Source organism: Conger conger, chromosome 8 (genome assembly GCF_963514075.1).
Source record: "Conger conger chromosome 8, fConCon1.1, whole genome shotgun sequence".
Taxonomy (NCBI): domain Eukaryota; kingdom Metazoa; phylum Chordata; class Actinopteri; order Anguilliformes; family Congridae; genus Conger; species Conger conger.
The window spans coordinates 48,847,876-48,865,375 of NC_083767.1; the positions used below are offsets into that span (position 1 = coordinate 48,847,876).

A 17,500-nucleotide genomic window follows, 5' to 3' on the forward strand; every position below is an offset into this window, starting at 1 on the left:
GGTTAGGAACCGGTGGGACCACTGCAGAGACAAGCTTCTCCTTGATCCCGTCACAAAAATACTCATTTAGTACCAAACGCCCCCTCCGCACCAAATTTGAGATGGTTCGGGGCATGGGAAACTGCTATGGCTTCATTTGAATGTCCTCTATGCCAGGGATTCTTAGTGCCTGAGGCTCTCTTTTTCGTATGTTCAAACAATAATTGCAAGTGGTTAATTATTCTTAATTTGTTAATTTAATGTTTACTGAGGGATGACAGCCCTGCTTAAGGCCATGTTATGTCAGAGATAGACATGAATGTCATGACAAATGATATTTACAACCCAGGACTTTTCCTCTTTTTAATCCTTAGTTCACACACAAATATTGTTTAATATTCAAGTAGTGTTTTATAGGCAATAATCCCATTAAAAAGAGTGGATTTTTATTGAATAAATGACAGTTTTATAGTTACGTAAATCCAGTAAGACAATAAAAGTAGAAAGTGCAAAATCACTTGAAACAATTTGTGGAAAATTTCAAACAAAACAAATGGAAACAAGCCAAAACTGCACTTTGTTAAAATAAGTTCAAAATGATGGAAGAACTTAATCTTTGTGAACAGAATACCAACAGCAATGGCAATCAGAGCATCTTATAAGTAACTTATTGATTACATATATAGTCAAGATCAGGAATGAAACTTGATTATGTATATTCACGGATGTCTCACTGAAGAGTGAAAATCATATTTGTCATATAAATATAATGCATTGGACAACACACTGGAGAACACGGAACAAACTGAACTGGAATAAAGATGCAAATAGAGATTTACTGCATTGTACCACACCGCAAGCTATATGCAGCTTATGCACACATACACCAAATGTACCTCTCGCATAACTCAAAGCCTTTAACAAAATCCTACAGCCTAACCATGCGACACTACATAGTATCATCTCATATAATGCATTACACAATACTCATTATTCCCACCTGACAAATCTTATGGGGGTTTTACATTTAGCATTGCACACGGCAACCAAATATTGTTCAGACAACAAAGCGAAACACTGGTCCTGGGACTGCAGACAGAATCATCTGAGAGACACTGCCATTCCTCTGAAAAGACAAAAAGAGCATCGGTGTCCCTTCTGTGCTCTGAATCTCTGAGCGAACGCTTTGCTGTGACGGCGTTCTCTAAATGAAACAAATGCGCCGGGACCTGAGAGTCCGTCTGTCAGGCTCGCTCCGTGTCAGGAAACCAGCAGACGCAGGACACGTTCCGGAAACGCGTTTTTATTCCCGGGCGGCGCGGAAGACGGAGCGGGGCCGGCCTTGTCAACGCCATCACCTGCTCTTCCTGTGACTGGCAGACAAGGTGTAGCAACGAGAAGCGTTCCAGAAAGCTTTGTGTGAAAACTGTGATTTCCCCTCTGGGGAACTGTGGCTTCTCTTACCTCGAGCAAAGTGTATTCAAGCTAAATCCCCCTCTATAAATACGCAGCTACATTACTATCCAATTTAAGCGATGATAATGTTGAAATAATGTTGAAATAATGGTGATTTTAAAGATATTACCTGTGAAAGCTGCCTTGTGTCAATGTACTCTACCCGCTAAGTATCTGTGCTAAGCACAGAATAGAAGAGTGGCCAATAAAAGTGGCTTCGGAACATTTTCCCATTGGAGAGTAACTCCTGCTCCTCTCTCTCTCTCACACACACACACACACACACACACACACACACACACACACACATACACACTCCAAACACACACACACAAACATACACCTCTCACAGGTTCTCCCACAGTCACAGGCCAAGGCTTTTATGGGTGTCAGGGCATTTACACATTCATCTGGACTCATGAATAATGAACACAGCCATCATTAATTAGTAAGCAGCTCATGTGCATTGGGTGTGGAAGAGAGGAGGAAAAAAGTCATAATTACATTCATATTTCAGAACTAGTTAAAGACTAATTTGAGTTTGGTATTTATGAATAAAACATAATGCATAATGAACAGCAGGAGGGCATGTAGGAACAAGATGCTTAAATATTTACTAAACAGAATCTCTGGTTGCATGTTTTCAAACAAGATAGCACAACCTCCCTGACCACAGGAGCCCAGAGCTTCAGAAAAAGGACTGGACCCATAACACAAGCAACTGCATCTACTCACAGACAGATGTATGCACACACACTCATGGACGCACAGATACACACACACACACACACACACACACTCGCGGATACACACACACACACACACTCATGGATACACACACACACACACACACAGATACACGCACACACACACAGATACACGCACACACTCACAGATACACACACACACACACTCGTGGATATACAGATAGATACATACACACAGACACACACACACTCATGGATACACAGATGCATACACACACACACACACACACACAGATACACGTACACACTCGCAGATACACACACACACACTCATGGATACACCCACGCAAACACATACATACTCAAGGACACACGCACAATCAGACGGTTGCCAAGCATTATTTATAATTATATACACAAAGAATTCTTAATTAAGTAAGAAACTTGATTAACAGATGCACAGATGCGGACTGGAATATGAAGCTAAAAGACATTTCAGCACGACAAAAGAAAGTCAAACAAGGAAGAAAGAACCAAAGGTCTGCTGGGCTGTTAACCCCAATACGTTTCAGGAAAAACAGTTACAGATGAAGGGGAGAGATGAGAGAGAGAGAGGCAGAGAGAGAGAGAGAGAGAGAGAAAGAAAGAATGAGAGAGAGAGAGAGAGAGAGAGAGAATGAGTGAGAGAGAGTGGGGGAGAGAGAAAACGAGGGAGCATGAATATGAAGAAAACATCCAAAAAAGCGGGTAATCCACTGCCACTGCAGTCTGAACAAAGAGGAGGCGAGTCAGGACCCAAAGTGCATCTGTGACCGAGCGACGTGCGCACGTCTGCCATTGCTGACACTCACAGGTGAGGCCATCAACGCTGCATTTGTTACTGCCAGATCTAAATGCTAATTTGACTTTCCCTGAAAAAAAAAAAGCAATTAAACCGCAAAACAGACCTCCCTCTCTCCCTGTGATTCCAGCACAGCCATCACTCAATGTTCCCCACTCATTAATCTGAGAGAGGGAGCGAGGGAGTGAGAGAGAGGGAAAGAGGGAGTGATGGGCGCAGGTCTGCCAGCTGAAGTGCAGCGGGGAGGGATGTTGGACAGGGGGGGAGGGTGTAGGGGCGTTCGGGGTCAGTTCATTTTTCCGAATCCTCGAGCACTGTCAAACTGAGGGGGGATGAGTGGGCTTGTTTACTGACACTCAGAAAATGTCACATAACCACACACACACACACACACACACACACACACAGACACACACACACACTAACATGCATGCACGCGGACAGCCTGTCACTCTATCTTGGTCCCAGTGGCACACGGAGTCAGTAATTATTTTGGACGGCTCGCTCGTTTGATTACATGTTTCTGTCCACGGTGAACATCCCCACTGGTGTGTGCCTGACAGCTCTGCCCTAACGACACTCCCTCCCTCCCTCCTCATCTCTGACTGACTGTGTTCCCCTGTGGCCTCCACACACGCACACGAACATACACACACACACACGCGCGCGCGCCGCAAACATACACACACACATATACACATATACATACACATGCACACACACACAAACATACACATACATACACACACGTAAACACACACACACGCAAACATACACACACATACACACACAAACACACACACACACAAGCGCAAACATACACACACACATATACACATACACATACACATGCACACACACACAAACATACACATACATACACGTACACACAAACACAAACCTACACACACACACACACACATAAACATACACACATACACACACACACACACACGCTAATATGTATCCACACACACGGAAGCAGACTCTAGCCCTGGACCCTGTATCTGCTTCAGGCTCTTATTTTCAGCTTCAGTCACTAATGATGCTGTGAATTTGTGAGCACCTGCTGAAGCTCAGCTTCTACCCAAAAATGCACACAAAAAGAGAAAGTATTTCTTAGGTTTACCGTGGGAGAAGGGTTGAAAATCAACACATTTTTCATTTTTACCCCTCGGGAGCAAGGATTTAATGTTTCCCTATATCATAATTCACAATGAATCTAATTTACTGTATGTAATATCCCACTATATAAAGTCACAAACAGTATATCCTACAACATAATATAGAGTGTGCTAAACATATCCTACAATATAAAACCATTTCTATAATATTTTTCTCCTTAAAAGGTGCATCTCCTGAAATGTCGAGATGGAATGCAATATGTGACTTCCTGTGTCAATTCTTCTGCTCAGGATACTACATCACATCAAATTTCATTAACTGATTGATTCATGCGTACTATTACATGAGCCATCCGGTCTCTACATTATTTATCCAGAGCCTCGAACCCATCCCTCACATTTATCACTTTGGAAAGGGAGGGGGGGTGGGCGCTGGGTCGCTCTCTCTCCTCTCCCCTCATACCTGCCCAGACACGGCCGTGTTGGAGACACTGATTAAAAACTAATTTCCACACACGGCTTACTCAGCCCTGTTGGTAATCATGATTAATATGCTGGATTACGACAGGGACTATCTCCAGTAACCAGCCTGCATTTGCCAAACTTGGAGCTACCCTTTAAAATAATACAGTCTAATTACCTGATTTATGTCCCGTGCTAAGTACCAGCTGTGGCTATAGAACTGTGGCATCACCGTGTGAGGAAACTTGCCAAGACCTCTCTGTCTTTTTTCTTTTTTTTTTTCTTTCGGGAGCAGAAGAATGTTTATTTTCTGGTGTTTATCAGCCTGGTGTTAGGTCGTTTGACTGCCGACTGTAGAGTCGCTGGTTCGAGCCCCCAGTGGGCACGTAGGGATGCTGACTTGCATCCGCAGAGAATGCAAAAAATAAGAACTCTACTGTTGGGCCCTTGAGCAAGGCCCTGAACCCAAAAACTAGCCCTGTTCTCTGGCTTTCCCACTGGCAGCGGCTCTCTCTGGCATCTCTCCCTGGGTGTCCTTGAGGAAGAGAAGCATGCTCTCAAAGGACCTCCCCTGGTTAAATAAAGGATTTTTAAAAAACAAGCATTGTTATAAGTGCTCACCACTGTCGGCTGACAATTTCACTGCCTTCGATATTAAATTTAATTACACTACGTGCCCCTATTCAGAATTAATTGAAAGCTTGCAAGCGAAGTAGCCTGAGATTTCAAACAATATATGCAAATTTGTCAAACACACAGATGAGGGATTTGGGACTTGTTAGCAAATTACCTGCTTGTTAGTGTAGGGTCAAAGAGAGACTCACTCATGATGTGAGGTGAAAATGAAACAACCTCGAGAACAATTAACTGCTTAATTAAGAGAACAAGGCCTTTTCAGACCGCAACACGGTAAAAAAGAAATACCGTTGAGACCGCAAATACTTTTTACCTAATTTTGACATCAATAGAAATGTTATTTTAGTGTAATTTGTTGATAAGATCATTTCTAATGCTAATGAAAACCAAACACACTGGTGACAGCTGTCACTCCAAGTCAAGGTTGAATGCGACCATCTTCATGCACCAGAACTACACAAATTGACAGCTATTTTTCAATCACGATGAAACAATTAGGAAGGACACAAAGCAAACGCATTCTCACTCAAAGACATTCCGTACAGATTCTACCATGTCATCCACTTCCAACCCTTCCCCCAAAGAACCCCAGTAATCAACAGCCGAACACCTGCTGTGTTCACACCATCCACCACAAAACCACAGGCATGTAATGCCCTGCCTTCCTGCTTTATAGTATCCTATATACCGCATGAGTTCAATAGGAACCATATGTACACTGTCAGTATTGATTTAACATTGAACATTTTTACTGCGTACACTGTATAATAATTGCATTGTGGGTAAAAAAGAAAAAAGTACAACAAAAGACACTGTAAGACTGTAGTGAGACTATGGGCCAGTTTCACTGATAAAATATTGCAAGCAAACCATTTCACACACATAGGGCCAGTTTCACTGACACAGATTAATCCTAGACTAAATTCAATTTTGAATGGAGATTGTCCATACAAAACTCAATTCAGTCCAGGACTAAGCTTAATCTGTGACTGTGAAACTGGCCCTATGTGTACAAAATGGTTTGCTTGCAATACTTTTATCTGGAGAACCCACACAGTGCAAGAGCTTTTACATTTACATCCTTTTGTGCAAGTACGGCACATATTTACTGTGTAAGAAAGCTCTTCTATCTGGGATTTGAACACGCAGGCCCAGGTTTGTAATGAGAGTTGCACTTTAAGGCAGACGCTGCTTCGGTGAATTTTCTGTACTACAGCAGGAGACTGACACGGAAACCTGAGGAAAGGTCCAGATCACAGTATTTGGAGTGAAACAGCCAAGCTGTGTCCGTGTCACATTCAAGCCAAGAGGACGGGTATAACTCACATTTCCAACCACAGGAGGACTGTAACAGAATGATCCAGTGAGCCATTCAGGAAGAGGACGTGGAAAATATGTCCAGCAAAAATGCTGGCAAGAGAAGGCATTATTTTTTCCCGGTGACAGTTAATAGGAATAAAGTGTGGTCAGTCTAGGAGAAGCGGGGGGTGGGGGGCTGGTCAGGGACGGCAGAATCTCCACAGATGAATAAACCAAAACGATAAACCGCCCCGCAGGAACGGAGCCGACCCTGACGGAACATCACTCACGAGGGGGGGGAGGGAGGCTGCACCCTCATTCCCAGAATGCATTAGGGCCACTGACATACAGACACAGAAATGATGGCGGAATGAGTCATGCACCTCATTTCGGCGTGTCACGCTGATTTCAGACCGCCGGCTCGTCGGTCAGGGTGAAATCAATCAGGCCGTCGGCGGCTACGCGACTCGGAGCGCACTGGGGCCGTACGGAAGGTCGCTTGTCAACCTTGCTGTGGCGACCTCTGACCTTTCGATGTGATGCAGTGCCTCATTGCGAGTGACATTTAACCTGTCACACCGTGACACATGCTGGAGGTCTCCGCCTACTTTCATCCCAGGGAAGGCGAGAGTTTGGGAATTAATTGACAGGGTGCTTATATTAAACACAGACACCTCCCTGCAGAGGAGAATACTTTCCTGGACTGTAATGTCAGATCCATCAGCCTCTCTCAGGCTCTTTACATTAGTTATTTGCATAGCAGAACTCTTTATCCAGGGTCACTTACACATCAGTTTGAGCAGATGGATATTTACTGAAGGAATTTATTTCCCAGGCGAACCACAGCAGCCCACCTGGGATTCAAACAGACGGCACCCATTCAGGCCATTAGCCATTTGGGCTATCATCCACTATAACCGGGATACCCTACTGTATGCCAAAGAAGCTCCAGACTCATTCTTTTTCTTTGCCTCATGAGCAACTATGACATGTTCTATGAGTAAGAACTGAATGACTATATTCAATACCCTCTCAATACCCACTTCAACGTTTTTGGAGATGAATTGAAGTTATTGAAATTATTATATTGAAATTACTACAATCTACATACCTATACGGTCAATCTACACCCTCTCTATGGGCTGGAATAAGAGTCAAATCAATGTTTACTCTAACATTAGAGAATAAGATGTGGATGAATAAGGACGGAGCTCTCTCTCTGGGTGGTGTATGGGGAGGATGGAGCTCTCTCTCTGGGTGGTGAATGGGGAGGATGGAGCTCTCTCTCTGGGTGGTGAATGGGGAGGATGGATCTCTGTCTCTGGGTGGTGAATGGGGAGGATGGAGCTCTCTCTCTGGGTGGTGAATGGGGAGGATGGAGCTCTCTCTCTGGGTGGTGAATGGGGAGGATGGAGCTCTCTCTCTGGGCGGTGAATGTGCAGGATGGAGCTCTCTCTGTGGGTGGTGAATGGGGAGGATGGAGCTCTCTCTCTGGGTGGTGAATGGGGAGGATGGAGCTCTCTCTCTGGGTGGTGAATGGGGAGGATGGAGCTCTCTCTCTGGGTGGTGAATGGGGAGGATGGAGCTCTCTCTCTGGGTGGTGAATGGGGAGGATGGAGCTCTCTCTCTGGGTGGAGAATGGGGAGGATGGAGCTCTCTCTGGGTGGTGAATGGGGAGGATGGAGCTCTCTCTCTGGGTGGTGAATGGGGAGGATGGAGCTCTCTCTGGGTGGTGAATGGGGAGGATGGAGCTCTCTCTCTGGGTGGTGAATGGGGAGGATGGAGCTCTCTCTCTGGGTGGTGAATGGGGAGGATGGAGCTCTCTCTCTGGGTGGTGAATGGGGAGGATGGAGCTCTCCCTCTGGGTGGTGAATGGGGAGGATGGAGCTCTCTCTCTGGGTGGTGAATGGGGAGGATGGAGCTCTCTCTCTGGGTGGTGAATGGGGAGGATGGAGCTCTCTCTCTGGGTGGTGAATGGGGAGGACGGAGCTCTCTCTCTGGGTGGTGAATGGGGAGGATGGAGCTCTCTCTCTCTGGGTGGTGAATGGGGAGGATGGAGCTCTCTCTCTGGGTGGTGAATGGGGAGGATGGAGCTCTCTCTCTGGGTGGTGAATGGGGAGGATGGAGCTCTCCCTCTGGGTGGTGAATGGGGAGGATGGAGCTCTCTGTCGCTGGGTGGTGAATGGGGAGGATGGAGCTCTCTCTCTGGGTGGTGAATGGGGAGGACGGAGCTCTCTCTCTGGGTGGTGAATTGGGAGGATGGAGCTCTCTCTCTGGGTGGTGAATGGGGAGGATGGAGCTCTCTCTCTGGGCGGTGAATGGGGAGGATGGAGCTCTCTCTCTGGGTGGTGAATGGGGAGGATGGAGCTCTCTCTCTGGGTGGTGAATGGGGAGGATGGAGCTCTCTCCGCGGCAGGCTGGCGGGCGATGGGAGAGCAGCAGCGTGGTTCGGGGCCCAAGCTGACTCCCAGCGCAGTAGCACTGCGGCAGCCCCACTCCCGAGCAGATGGAGCTCAAATGAGCGGCGCTGGTAATTACAGAGCGCCGCCCGGCGCTATTCAATTACGCCTAACAAGATGAACCCGCAGAAGCACAACTGCATATTCAACCACACACATAAACACATATATATACACACACACACACACACACACACACACACACACACACACACACACACACACAAACCCACAGATGCACAACTGAATATTCAAACACACACACAAACACACATATATATATACCACCCACACACACACACACACACACACACACACACACGCAAATCCACACACACACATTCCCCTTCTCTTTGGGGAGCTCTTAGGAAGGGGAGAACACAGAACAGAGCTCATAATTAAAGCAATCTCCTCCTCAGCAGATGCTTCAGCTCCATGGGGGAACACAAGGCACAACAAAACACCCAAATAAAAACAGCATCAAAACTACCACTGCTCTTTCAGCATCAAAACTACTGCTGCTCTCTCAGCATCCACACTACTGCTGCTCTTCAGCATCCACACTACTGCTGCTCTTCAGCATCCACACTACTGCTGCTCTTCAGCATCCACACTACTGCTGCTCTCTCAGCATCCACATTACTGCTGCTCTCTCGGCATCCACACTACTGCTGCTCTCTCAGCATCCACACTACTGCTGCTCTTCAGCATCCACACTACTGCTGCTCTCTCAGCATCCACACTACTGCTGCTCTTCAGCATCCACACTACTGCTGCTCTCTCAGCATCCACAGTACTGCTGCTCTTCAGCATCCACACTAATGTTGCTCTTCAGCATCCACACTACTGCTGCTCTCTCGGCATCCACACTACTGCTGCTCTCTCAGCATCCACACTACTGCTGCTCTTCAGCATCCACACTACTGCTGCTCTTTCAGCATCAAAACTACTGCTGCTCTCTCAGCATCCACACTACCGCTGCTCTTCAGCATCCACACTACTGCTGCTCTCTCAGCATCCACATTACTGCTGCTCTCTCGGCATCCACACTACTGCTGCTCTCTCAGCATCCACACTACTGCTGCTCTCTCAGCATCCACACTACTGCTGCTCTTCAGCATCCACACTACTGCTGCTCTTCAGCATCCACACTACTGCTGCTCTTCCAGCATCAAAACTACTGCTGCTCTTCAGCATCCACACTACTGCTGCTCTTCAGCATCCACACTACTGCTGCTCTTCAGCATCCACACTACTGCTGCTCTTTGACTGCATTTATATTCATAACAACCCCCACCCCACGGCCTCAAACCTTCCCCTCCTCCACAAACACTCCCACACACTTATACACACTCAGCCACACACACACACACACACACACACACACACATCAAGCACACACACATGCACACACACACACACACGTATGCACATGCACAGCAGCAGCAGAATGTCCCGGGGCTGTGGGATCGGATAAAAGCAGAAACACATCAAGGCGCCTTTGTAAAGAGCCCCCCCGTCAGCGCGGTTGAGGATTTTCACCTCTGCGGGCCGTCACATGCACTAATTTCAGCTGGGTGGGGGCTGCAATGTGAGCTCGGCTGGGTGGGGGGGCTCCAAGACGGAGGCTTTTATTCACTGTGCAGGGAGAGAGTGCTCAGCTGCGCCCCCTACAGGCATCCAGTACTACTGCAGCTCAGCCCTCATCACCTCAGCCTCTCCGTCCAGGAGCAGCACCACGGATCGGTCAGTGTTTGGGCACAGTACTGCCAGCGGTGTTATTAATGAAGGGATTAGCAGACGCTTATGTCCAAGGCAGCTAACACACAGTGTGGGCATCATTCATTTATACAGCTGGAGCAGCTTGGCCTTGCTACTGTGTGTGTAAGAGCAATGAGCCCATTGCCACACAGAGTTAGATCAACTCTTACAGAGTAAATATACACCCAGATAGATTCATCGGTACTCAGTCAAGTGCGCCACACTTCTCCCACAGTTCTGCGTTTCTTATTAAAGACACAGGTATTAGATGACAGACAGGAAGTGATGCAGGTCCTGGGTATGCCTGTGCCTTCCCGAGACCTTCTCTCTATTCCCTAACGCATATTCCAGGGTCCCTGCGCCTAACTCCTTACCGCCCACCACCACACCCGCCAGCTAAAGCGCAACTTCACACTGTAATTTCACAATGCCAAAATTAATTGCATTGCAGCTGTAATTACTTTCTGACATCGCCGTGAGCTTTCAGACGACACCTAGCTCATGAACGCAGGCAGGTATGCTAAATAAAAAAACAAAACCCTCCGGAAAAACCCCTGGAGAAGCTTCTATCACTCAAATTTTGAATATGAACCGGGTGCATGTTCATGAAGGTAAAAAAGTGTTTATGTAAGTTATATATATGATTTTCTCTATTTTCTATGTAAGAAGCAGAAATGATGTTCCATTCATAAATATATCCCTGCACAACCCCTCACCAAGATATGTTCAACCAAGAGTGTAAGTCTTGTGTGAGAGACAGACAGAGAAACGGTATAAATGTGCACTTGTATGAGTGTACGCCTGTGTTTGAGAGACAGACAGTGTGTTCGAGAGTCACAGTGAGAGCCGGGATTATAAGCTGATATGGGCGGGGCTCTACCTTGCTGCTGGACCTTGAGAGTCCCCAGACGCCCGGGTTCCACAGGGCCCAATCAGGAAACGGCTCTCAATGTGACAAACAGCATCCTCAGATACACGCTCTGAAAGTGACAGATCGTGGCACCGGACAGCTCCACAGTGACAAACTGCCACAGGCAGGCTGCCAGGACCTTTGCAGGGGGATGTGGTGACGGGGCAGGGCTGAGGACAGGGACAATACCAGCCTGTCAGACAGGGGGCTCGCTCGCTGTCACCCCCCCCCCCCCTACCCCTAAACGGGCGGGGGGGCCGCTGCTCCAGACGGGAGCTGTGACCTGTAGCGTCTGGGCCGGGGGCTCTCAGGCATAACTGTTCCCAGCTCCCAGAGTTCACCCGTCGCTGCCCTGGCGGCTCGACTACGCCGCCGAGAGCGGGCACACACCAGGGGGCGCTGTTCCCGCCAACTGCCGCGGCTCTGCCCCTCCACGCTCACCGCACAGGGAGCTGGATCCAGGCCGAGTCGTGCTGTGGGCGGAGGGGTCTACGTGGGCCACAGGCGTGCCGTAAGACCCGCACAGCCGTCAGGCCCTTCAGCAGGGCCCTTAACCCTGCATTGCTCCAGGGGATTGTCCCCTGCTTAGTCTAATCAACGACAAGTCGCATTGGATAAAAGTGTCAGCTAAATAACTGCAATGTAATGTAAAAAAAAATGTCATGGATGGACAGCAGGCCAGTATGGACAGTGTGTGACGTAAAGTATGTCACAGAGGGCAGCCAGCCCTCCGCTGCCCTTACGACCCTCTAACTGACCCCCCTGTCCCACCCCTGGCCCAGGGACCGCAGGAGCTGGGGGGTCCCGGCCCCCCCTGTGGGGTTCGTGTGGGTGACTTTGCGGGATGACTTTGACTTTGTGTCAGCTACAGCTGCTAATTGCATTTTGACAGATCGCTGCTGCTTGTGTGTAAATCACACGCGAGCAGAGAGAGGGACCGACAGAAACAAGAGAAAAGGGGGAGAGAGAGAGATGGAGAAAAGATTAAAAGATATGAGCTTAATTATCCTTTCTTCATTTTTTCATTTGTTGGGAGCACTTAATGATTTTGTTTTGTATAAAATGAATAAGTTAAGAGGGAGAGGGAGAGACGGTAAGAGATGTTCTTTAGCTTCATTAAGGTATCATATTTAGGAGCTGTAAATAAAAACATGTATATATCAACAAGGAGGACATAAAAACCATTAAGCACAACAGAAATCCACAAAACAAAATTAAGTGTTACCACAAAAACTCCTTCCGCAGAGAGAGAGTGAGAGTGAGAGAGACAGAGTGAGAGAAACACACATTTGAGCAGTAACAAGCTTTAAAAACCCAGACAGATGCCCAGCTGTCCCGCGGTGGTGACCTTCAGTGGTGCAGCAGACGGCCTGGGCGAGGAGCGCCCCCATTACAGCCGGAAATCACCCGTCCCAGGACGGCCCTTCTGCAGTAACGGCCCACAGAGCTCCAGTAACACCCCCTCTGGCCTGGTCACCATGGCGTTGGGGAAGGGGGGGGCGGTTTGGCATTGCCCCTGTGCATTGGTAATCTGCCGCCCCAGCCTGTTGCCCCCACGCTACCCGTCTGCCTGGAGCACAGCGCCCCCCTGAGAGCACATGACGCTAGCGCGGCCCAGAGGGAGCGCCGGTCAGCCACTGTAGCGGCCCCGGGCGACGGAAACGACAGCAGCCATTTCCCACACGCCAGCGCAGCGCCGAATGGAAGGGAACACGCAGGCCTGAGGAGAACAGGCGGGGGCGGACTGAACAGTCACGGGTTTCCAGAGGGAATGGGAAAGTATGCGTGCACACACACAGAGGCACACACACAAACACACACACACACACACACACACACACAAACAGACACACACGCAGAGACACACTCACACAAACACACACACGTGAGGAATATCTGCCACACTGGGGTCGGCTGTCTGTCCGCTCTTCCGTTCCTCGAGAGGGCAATAAATCCGCCAGCACCGCCCACTTCTGTAACATCCGCCCCCTCCTACTATTACCTCAGACTTCCCAAACCCCTTTCCTGTTCCTCATTGGCTCTTCATCTGGATGAAGTCAGCAGCTCTGTTGTGGTGTGTGTGTGTGTGTGTGTGTGTGTGGAGGGAGGTCAAGGCAAGGTGAAACGTCACCGTCTCTCAGCCCAAACCTGCCCCGCCCCACCACACACTCTTTACTTCCTGTCCCCAGAGCTCCCTCTGCCAGCAGACTGCTCGAACCGGACACCAGGGGGTTGCCGCTCCCACCCCCTTTTCCGGGAGCGTCTCAGGGGACAGAGTAGAGTAACCACGCAGGGGCAAAGCAGCGGTCACTGTTCTAGGGTACTCAAGGTGACAGAGAACAGCTCTGATAGTAATAAATGTCCCAGCCTCCCTAGCTTCATTGTTGTTTACCTGCAGCTGTAAGCAGTGGCTGGGAGGAGCAATGCTCTAATTCACAACTCTCAACACCTGTGGGAAGGAGTGATATAGTGGCTCTGACCCTATGCTCTGACCTCTACCTGTGGGCTCCCTCTCCCTCACTCTGTGCCTGGGCTCCTACGGTTGTTGGCTACAGCGTCACCACAAGCACTTAGTCAGTGGAATAAATATTATTGTTCTGCCTGGCATTTAGGCCTACCGTGACTCCATGTTGCGTCTGGCCAGTGGTTAGACCATAACAATGAGCCTAAGGACATGTGGGTGGCTCAGTTCTTTTTTTTGCCTTTCATTGACAATAAAGTTTGTTTGTGCAGATAGTATTAAGTCTTTCACCAAAAGCAGACTGTACCCTCTTATCCTGTCACACGTCCTCTCTCTCTCTCTCTCTGTCTAACACACACAGGCACACACGCATGCACACACATCCTCTCTCTCTCTCTCTCTCTCTCTCTCTCTGTCTGTCTAACACACACAGACACACATGCGTGTCCACACATCCCCTCTCTCTCTCTCTCTCTCTCTGTCTAACACACACACGCGTGTGCACAAACACAGACACAGACACACACACGCATGCGCACATGTCCCCTCAGCTGTGAGACTCACAGGAAGTTGACGCAGCCGGTGCCGGGCGGGGGGGCGATCCAGACGAAGCTGAGGCTGGTGGAGGGCAGGTGGCTGACGTGGGACGCCACCACACTGCACACAAACTGGGTCCCAAACTGCCGCTCCGACATCACCCCTGAGAGACGGAGAGAGAGAGAGAGAGAGGGAGAGTCTTAACACACCTTTATTGTACAATACATACTGTACAGCCATTCGGCAAAACCAAAAGCATTATATTATATTACTGGCATTTGGCAGACGCTCTTATCCAGAGCGACGTACAGTTGATTAGACTAAGCAGGAGACAATCCTCCCCTGGAGCAATGCAGGGTTAAGGGGCTTGTTCAAGGGCCCAACGGCTGTGCGGATCTTATTGTGGCTACACCAGGGATCAAACCACCGACCTTGCGTGTCCCAGTCACATACGTTAACCACTACGCTATAGGCCGCCCTGTTAAAAGCAACAACAACAAAAAAAGAAAACAACAAACCAAAATTACTGTCCAATTACTTTTGGTCCCCAAAAATGTGGGGTGATTCCTACATGAAAATTGCTCCTGTAAATTCCCCCGGTAATTCTTCAAATTAAAGGTGAGTATCTGCACTTGAACCTGATATTCATTGTTTGATTTCAAATCCAATGTGCTGGAGCACAGAGCAGAAATTGTAGAAGTTGTACCATTGTCCAAATAATTACGGACTGCACAGTAGATTTCCAGCACAATAATCATAAAATGGACTGACAGTGCTGCTTACAAATAGAGAAGAGGGTCAGTTTGGCTTTGGAGTACAGAAAGCGAAATCAAAAGGCCGTATCAAGTGAGGGAAAGACACAAACAAAGACACACAAAGACAAAAAGGGTTTACAGAGGAAAAAGAAAAATGCCGCTCGCCCATAAATAGGCTAAAACCTCACAGGGGGCCTGACCCTGGGGCCGCTTCCGAAAGGAGCTGGAACTGAATCTGTGGCCCTTCAGAAAGGCTGGTGGAAAAAACCAGCCTGTTTATGGATGTGCTTTTCAAAAGTCTACTTTCCCTGCTATTGTACTGGTCAATTCTGCTACAGTATACACCACAGACTTTGAGAAGCTTCGTAGGATTTTGAAATTCCAACACAGTGAGAGGTGCGTTTGTATGTGTGGTGGTTAGGTTTGGGTGTGTATGCATGTGTGTGTGTGGGGGAGGGGGTTAGGTTGCTGCGTGTGTGTGTGTGTGTGCGTGTGTGAGTGTAGGGTATAGGGTGTGTGTGTGTGTGTGTATGGGCTGAAGGGGGCAGGGGAGGGTATAGGGTGTGTGTGTGTGTGTGTGTGTGTATGGGCTGAAGGGGGCAGGGGAGGGTATAGTGTGTGTGTGTGTGTGTGTGTATGGGCTGAAGGGGGCAGGGCAGGGTATAGGAGGTGTGTGTGTGTATGGGCTGAAGGGGGCAGGGCAGGGTATAGGGTGTGTGTGTGTGTGTGTGGGTGTATGTGTATGGGCTGAAGAGGGCAGGGCAGGGTATAGGGTGTGTGTGTATGTGTGTATGGGCTGCGGGGGGCAGGGTAGGGTATAGGGTGTGTGTGTGTGTGTGTGTGTGTGTGTGTGTATGGGCTGTGTAGGGGAGGGTATAGGGTGTGTGTGTGTGTGTGTGTGTGTATGGGCTGTGTAGGGGAGGGTATAGGGTGTGTGTGTGTGTGTGTGTGTGTATGGGCTGTGTAGGGGAGGGTATAGGGTGTGTGTGTGTGTTTGTGTGTGTGTATGGGCTGTGTAGGGGAGGGTATAGGGTGTGTGTGTGTGTGTGTGTGCGTGTAGGGCGTGTTGAGACAGCAGCAGACAGCGGGGGGACAGGGTGATGGATGGGCTGCTGCTCTGTATCAGTCTAACAGCAATCATCACTGCGCTGGGCCTCACATTACAACACACTGGGGACCAGTAACCCTCTCCCCTGAGTGCTAACACTCACCCCACACACAGGCACACACACACACACACACACACACACACACCCTCCCTCCATCCCTGCCTATTCCCTGAATGAAACAGCAGAGAGTAACAGCGGTCTTATTAATGGTTGGTAATGTGGCGCGATGATTCCATCAGTGTAATTACATCATGCATCTCAGCCGGCCCTGTCACACAATCCGTTTTTTCATTACGCAGTAATGATGGGAGTAATAATGTCACAGGGGCCCCGGCGCACAATTTAAGCATTCGCCGCACGCAAAATATTAATGTTTCCGCCTTTTCATCTCGGTCCGAGAGCGAACCGCCCCCCTCCCCGAACGCCCATCGCTCCCGCCCCGCTCCCTCTCTCTGAGCCTCTTATAAAGCGCCCAGAAATACCCCCTCCTTCATCCCCATCAGCTCAACAGGGCTGGAACAAGCCTTTCACTGCAAAAACTAACAAGAAACAACAAGTATTCCAGTCTTATATTGAGACGTAAAATCTTATTTATTTTACTTTTTTTGCTAAATAAGATGAAAATTTCCAATGAGGTAAGACAGTTTGACTCATTTCTAGATTTGATAATGGAATAAGAAAATTTGACTTGTCAAGCAAACGTTAACTTAAAACAAGTTAATGTTTTCTACATGAGAGGGGGGAAAAAGATCTTATTACAAGACTAAGGGCCAGTTTCACAGACATAAATTAATCTTCCTGGACTAAACTGAGTTTGTTAAGTAGAATTTCCATTGAAAACTGAATTTAGTCTCAGACAAAGCTTAATCTGCGTCTGTGAAACTGGCCCTAAAAGGCTTGTTAAAACAGTCACTTTTATCAGTGTTGAGACGTCCGGGTCCATCTGGGGGCTGGTGCGCTGGCAGAGGGCTGATCCAGCAGGCGTAGCTCCATACCGCCGGCTCT

The 17,500-nt window shown here is 48.4% G+C and overlaps 1 protein-coding gene across 1 annotated transcript in view; it reads right to left on the reverse strand.

The window, feature by feature from the left end:
- The window catches only part of reln (reelin), a 134,679-nt gene that overhangs the window by 61,618 nt on the left and 55,561 nt on the right, over nucleotides 1–17,500 (reverse strand). Inside the window, exon 3 of the mRNA XM_061252696.1 lies at nucleotides 14,659–14,794. Coding sequence (XP_061108680.1) covers nucleotides 14,659–14,794 — 136 coding nt within the window. The remainder of the gene's footprint in view (nucleotides 1–14,658; nucleotides 14,795–17,500) is intronic.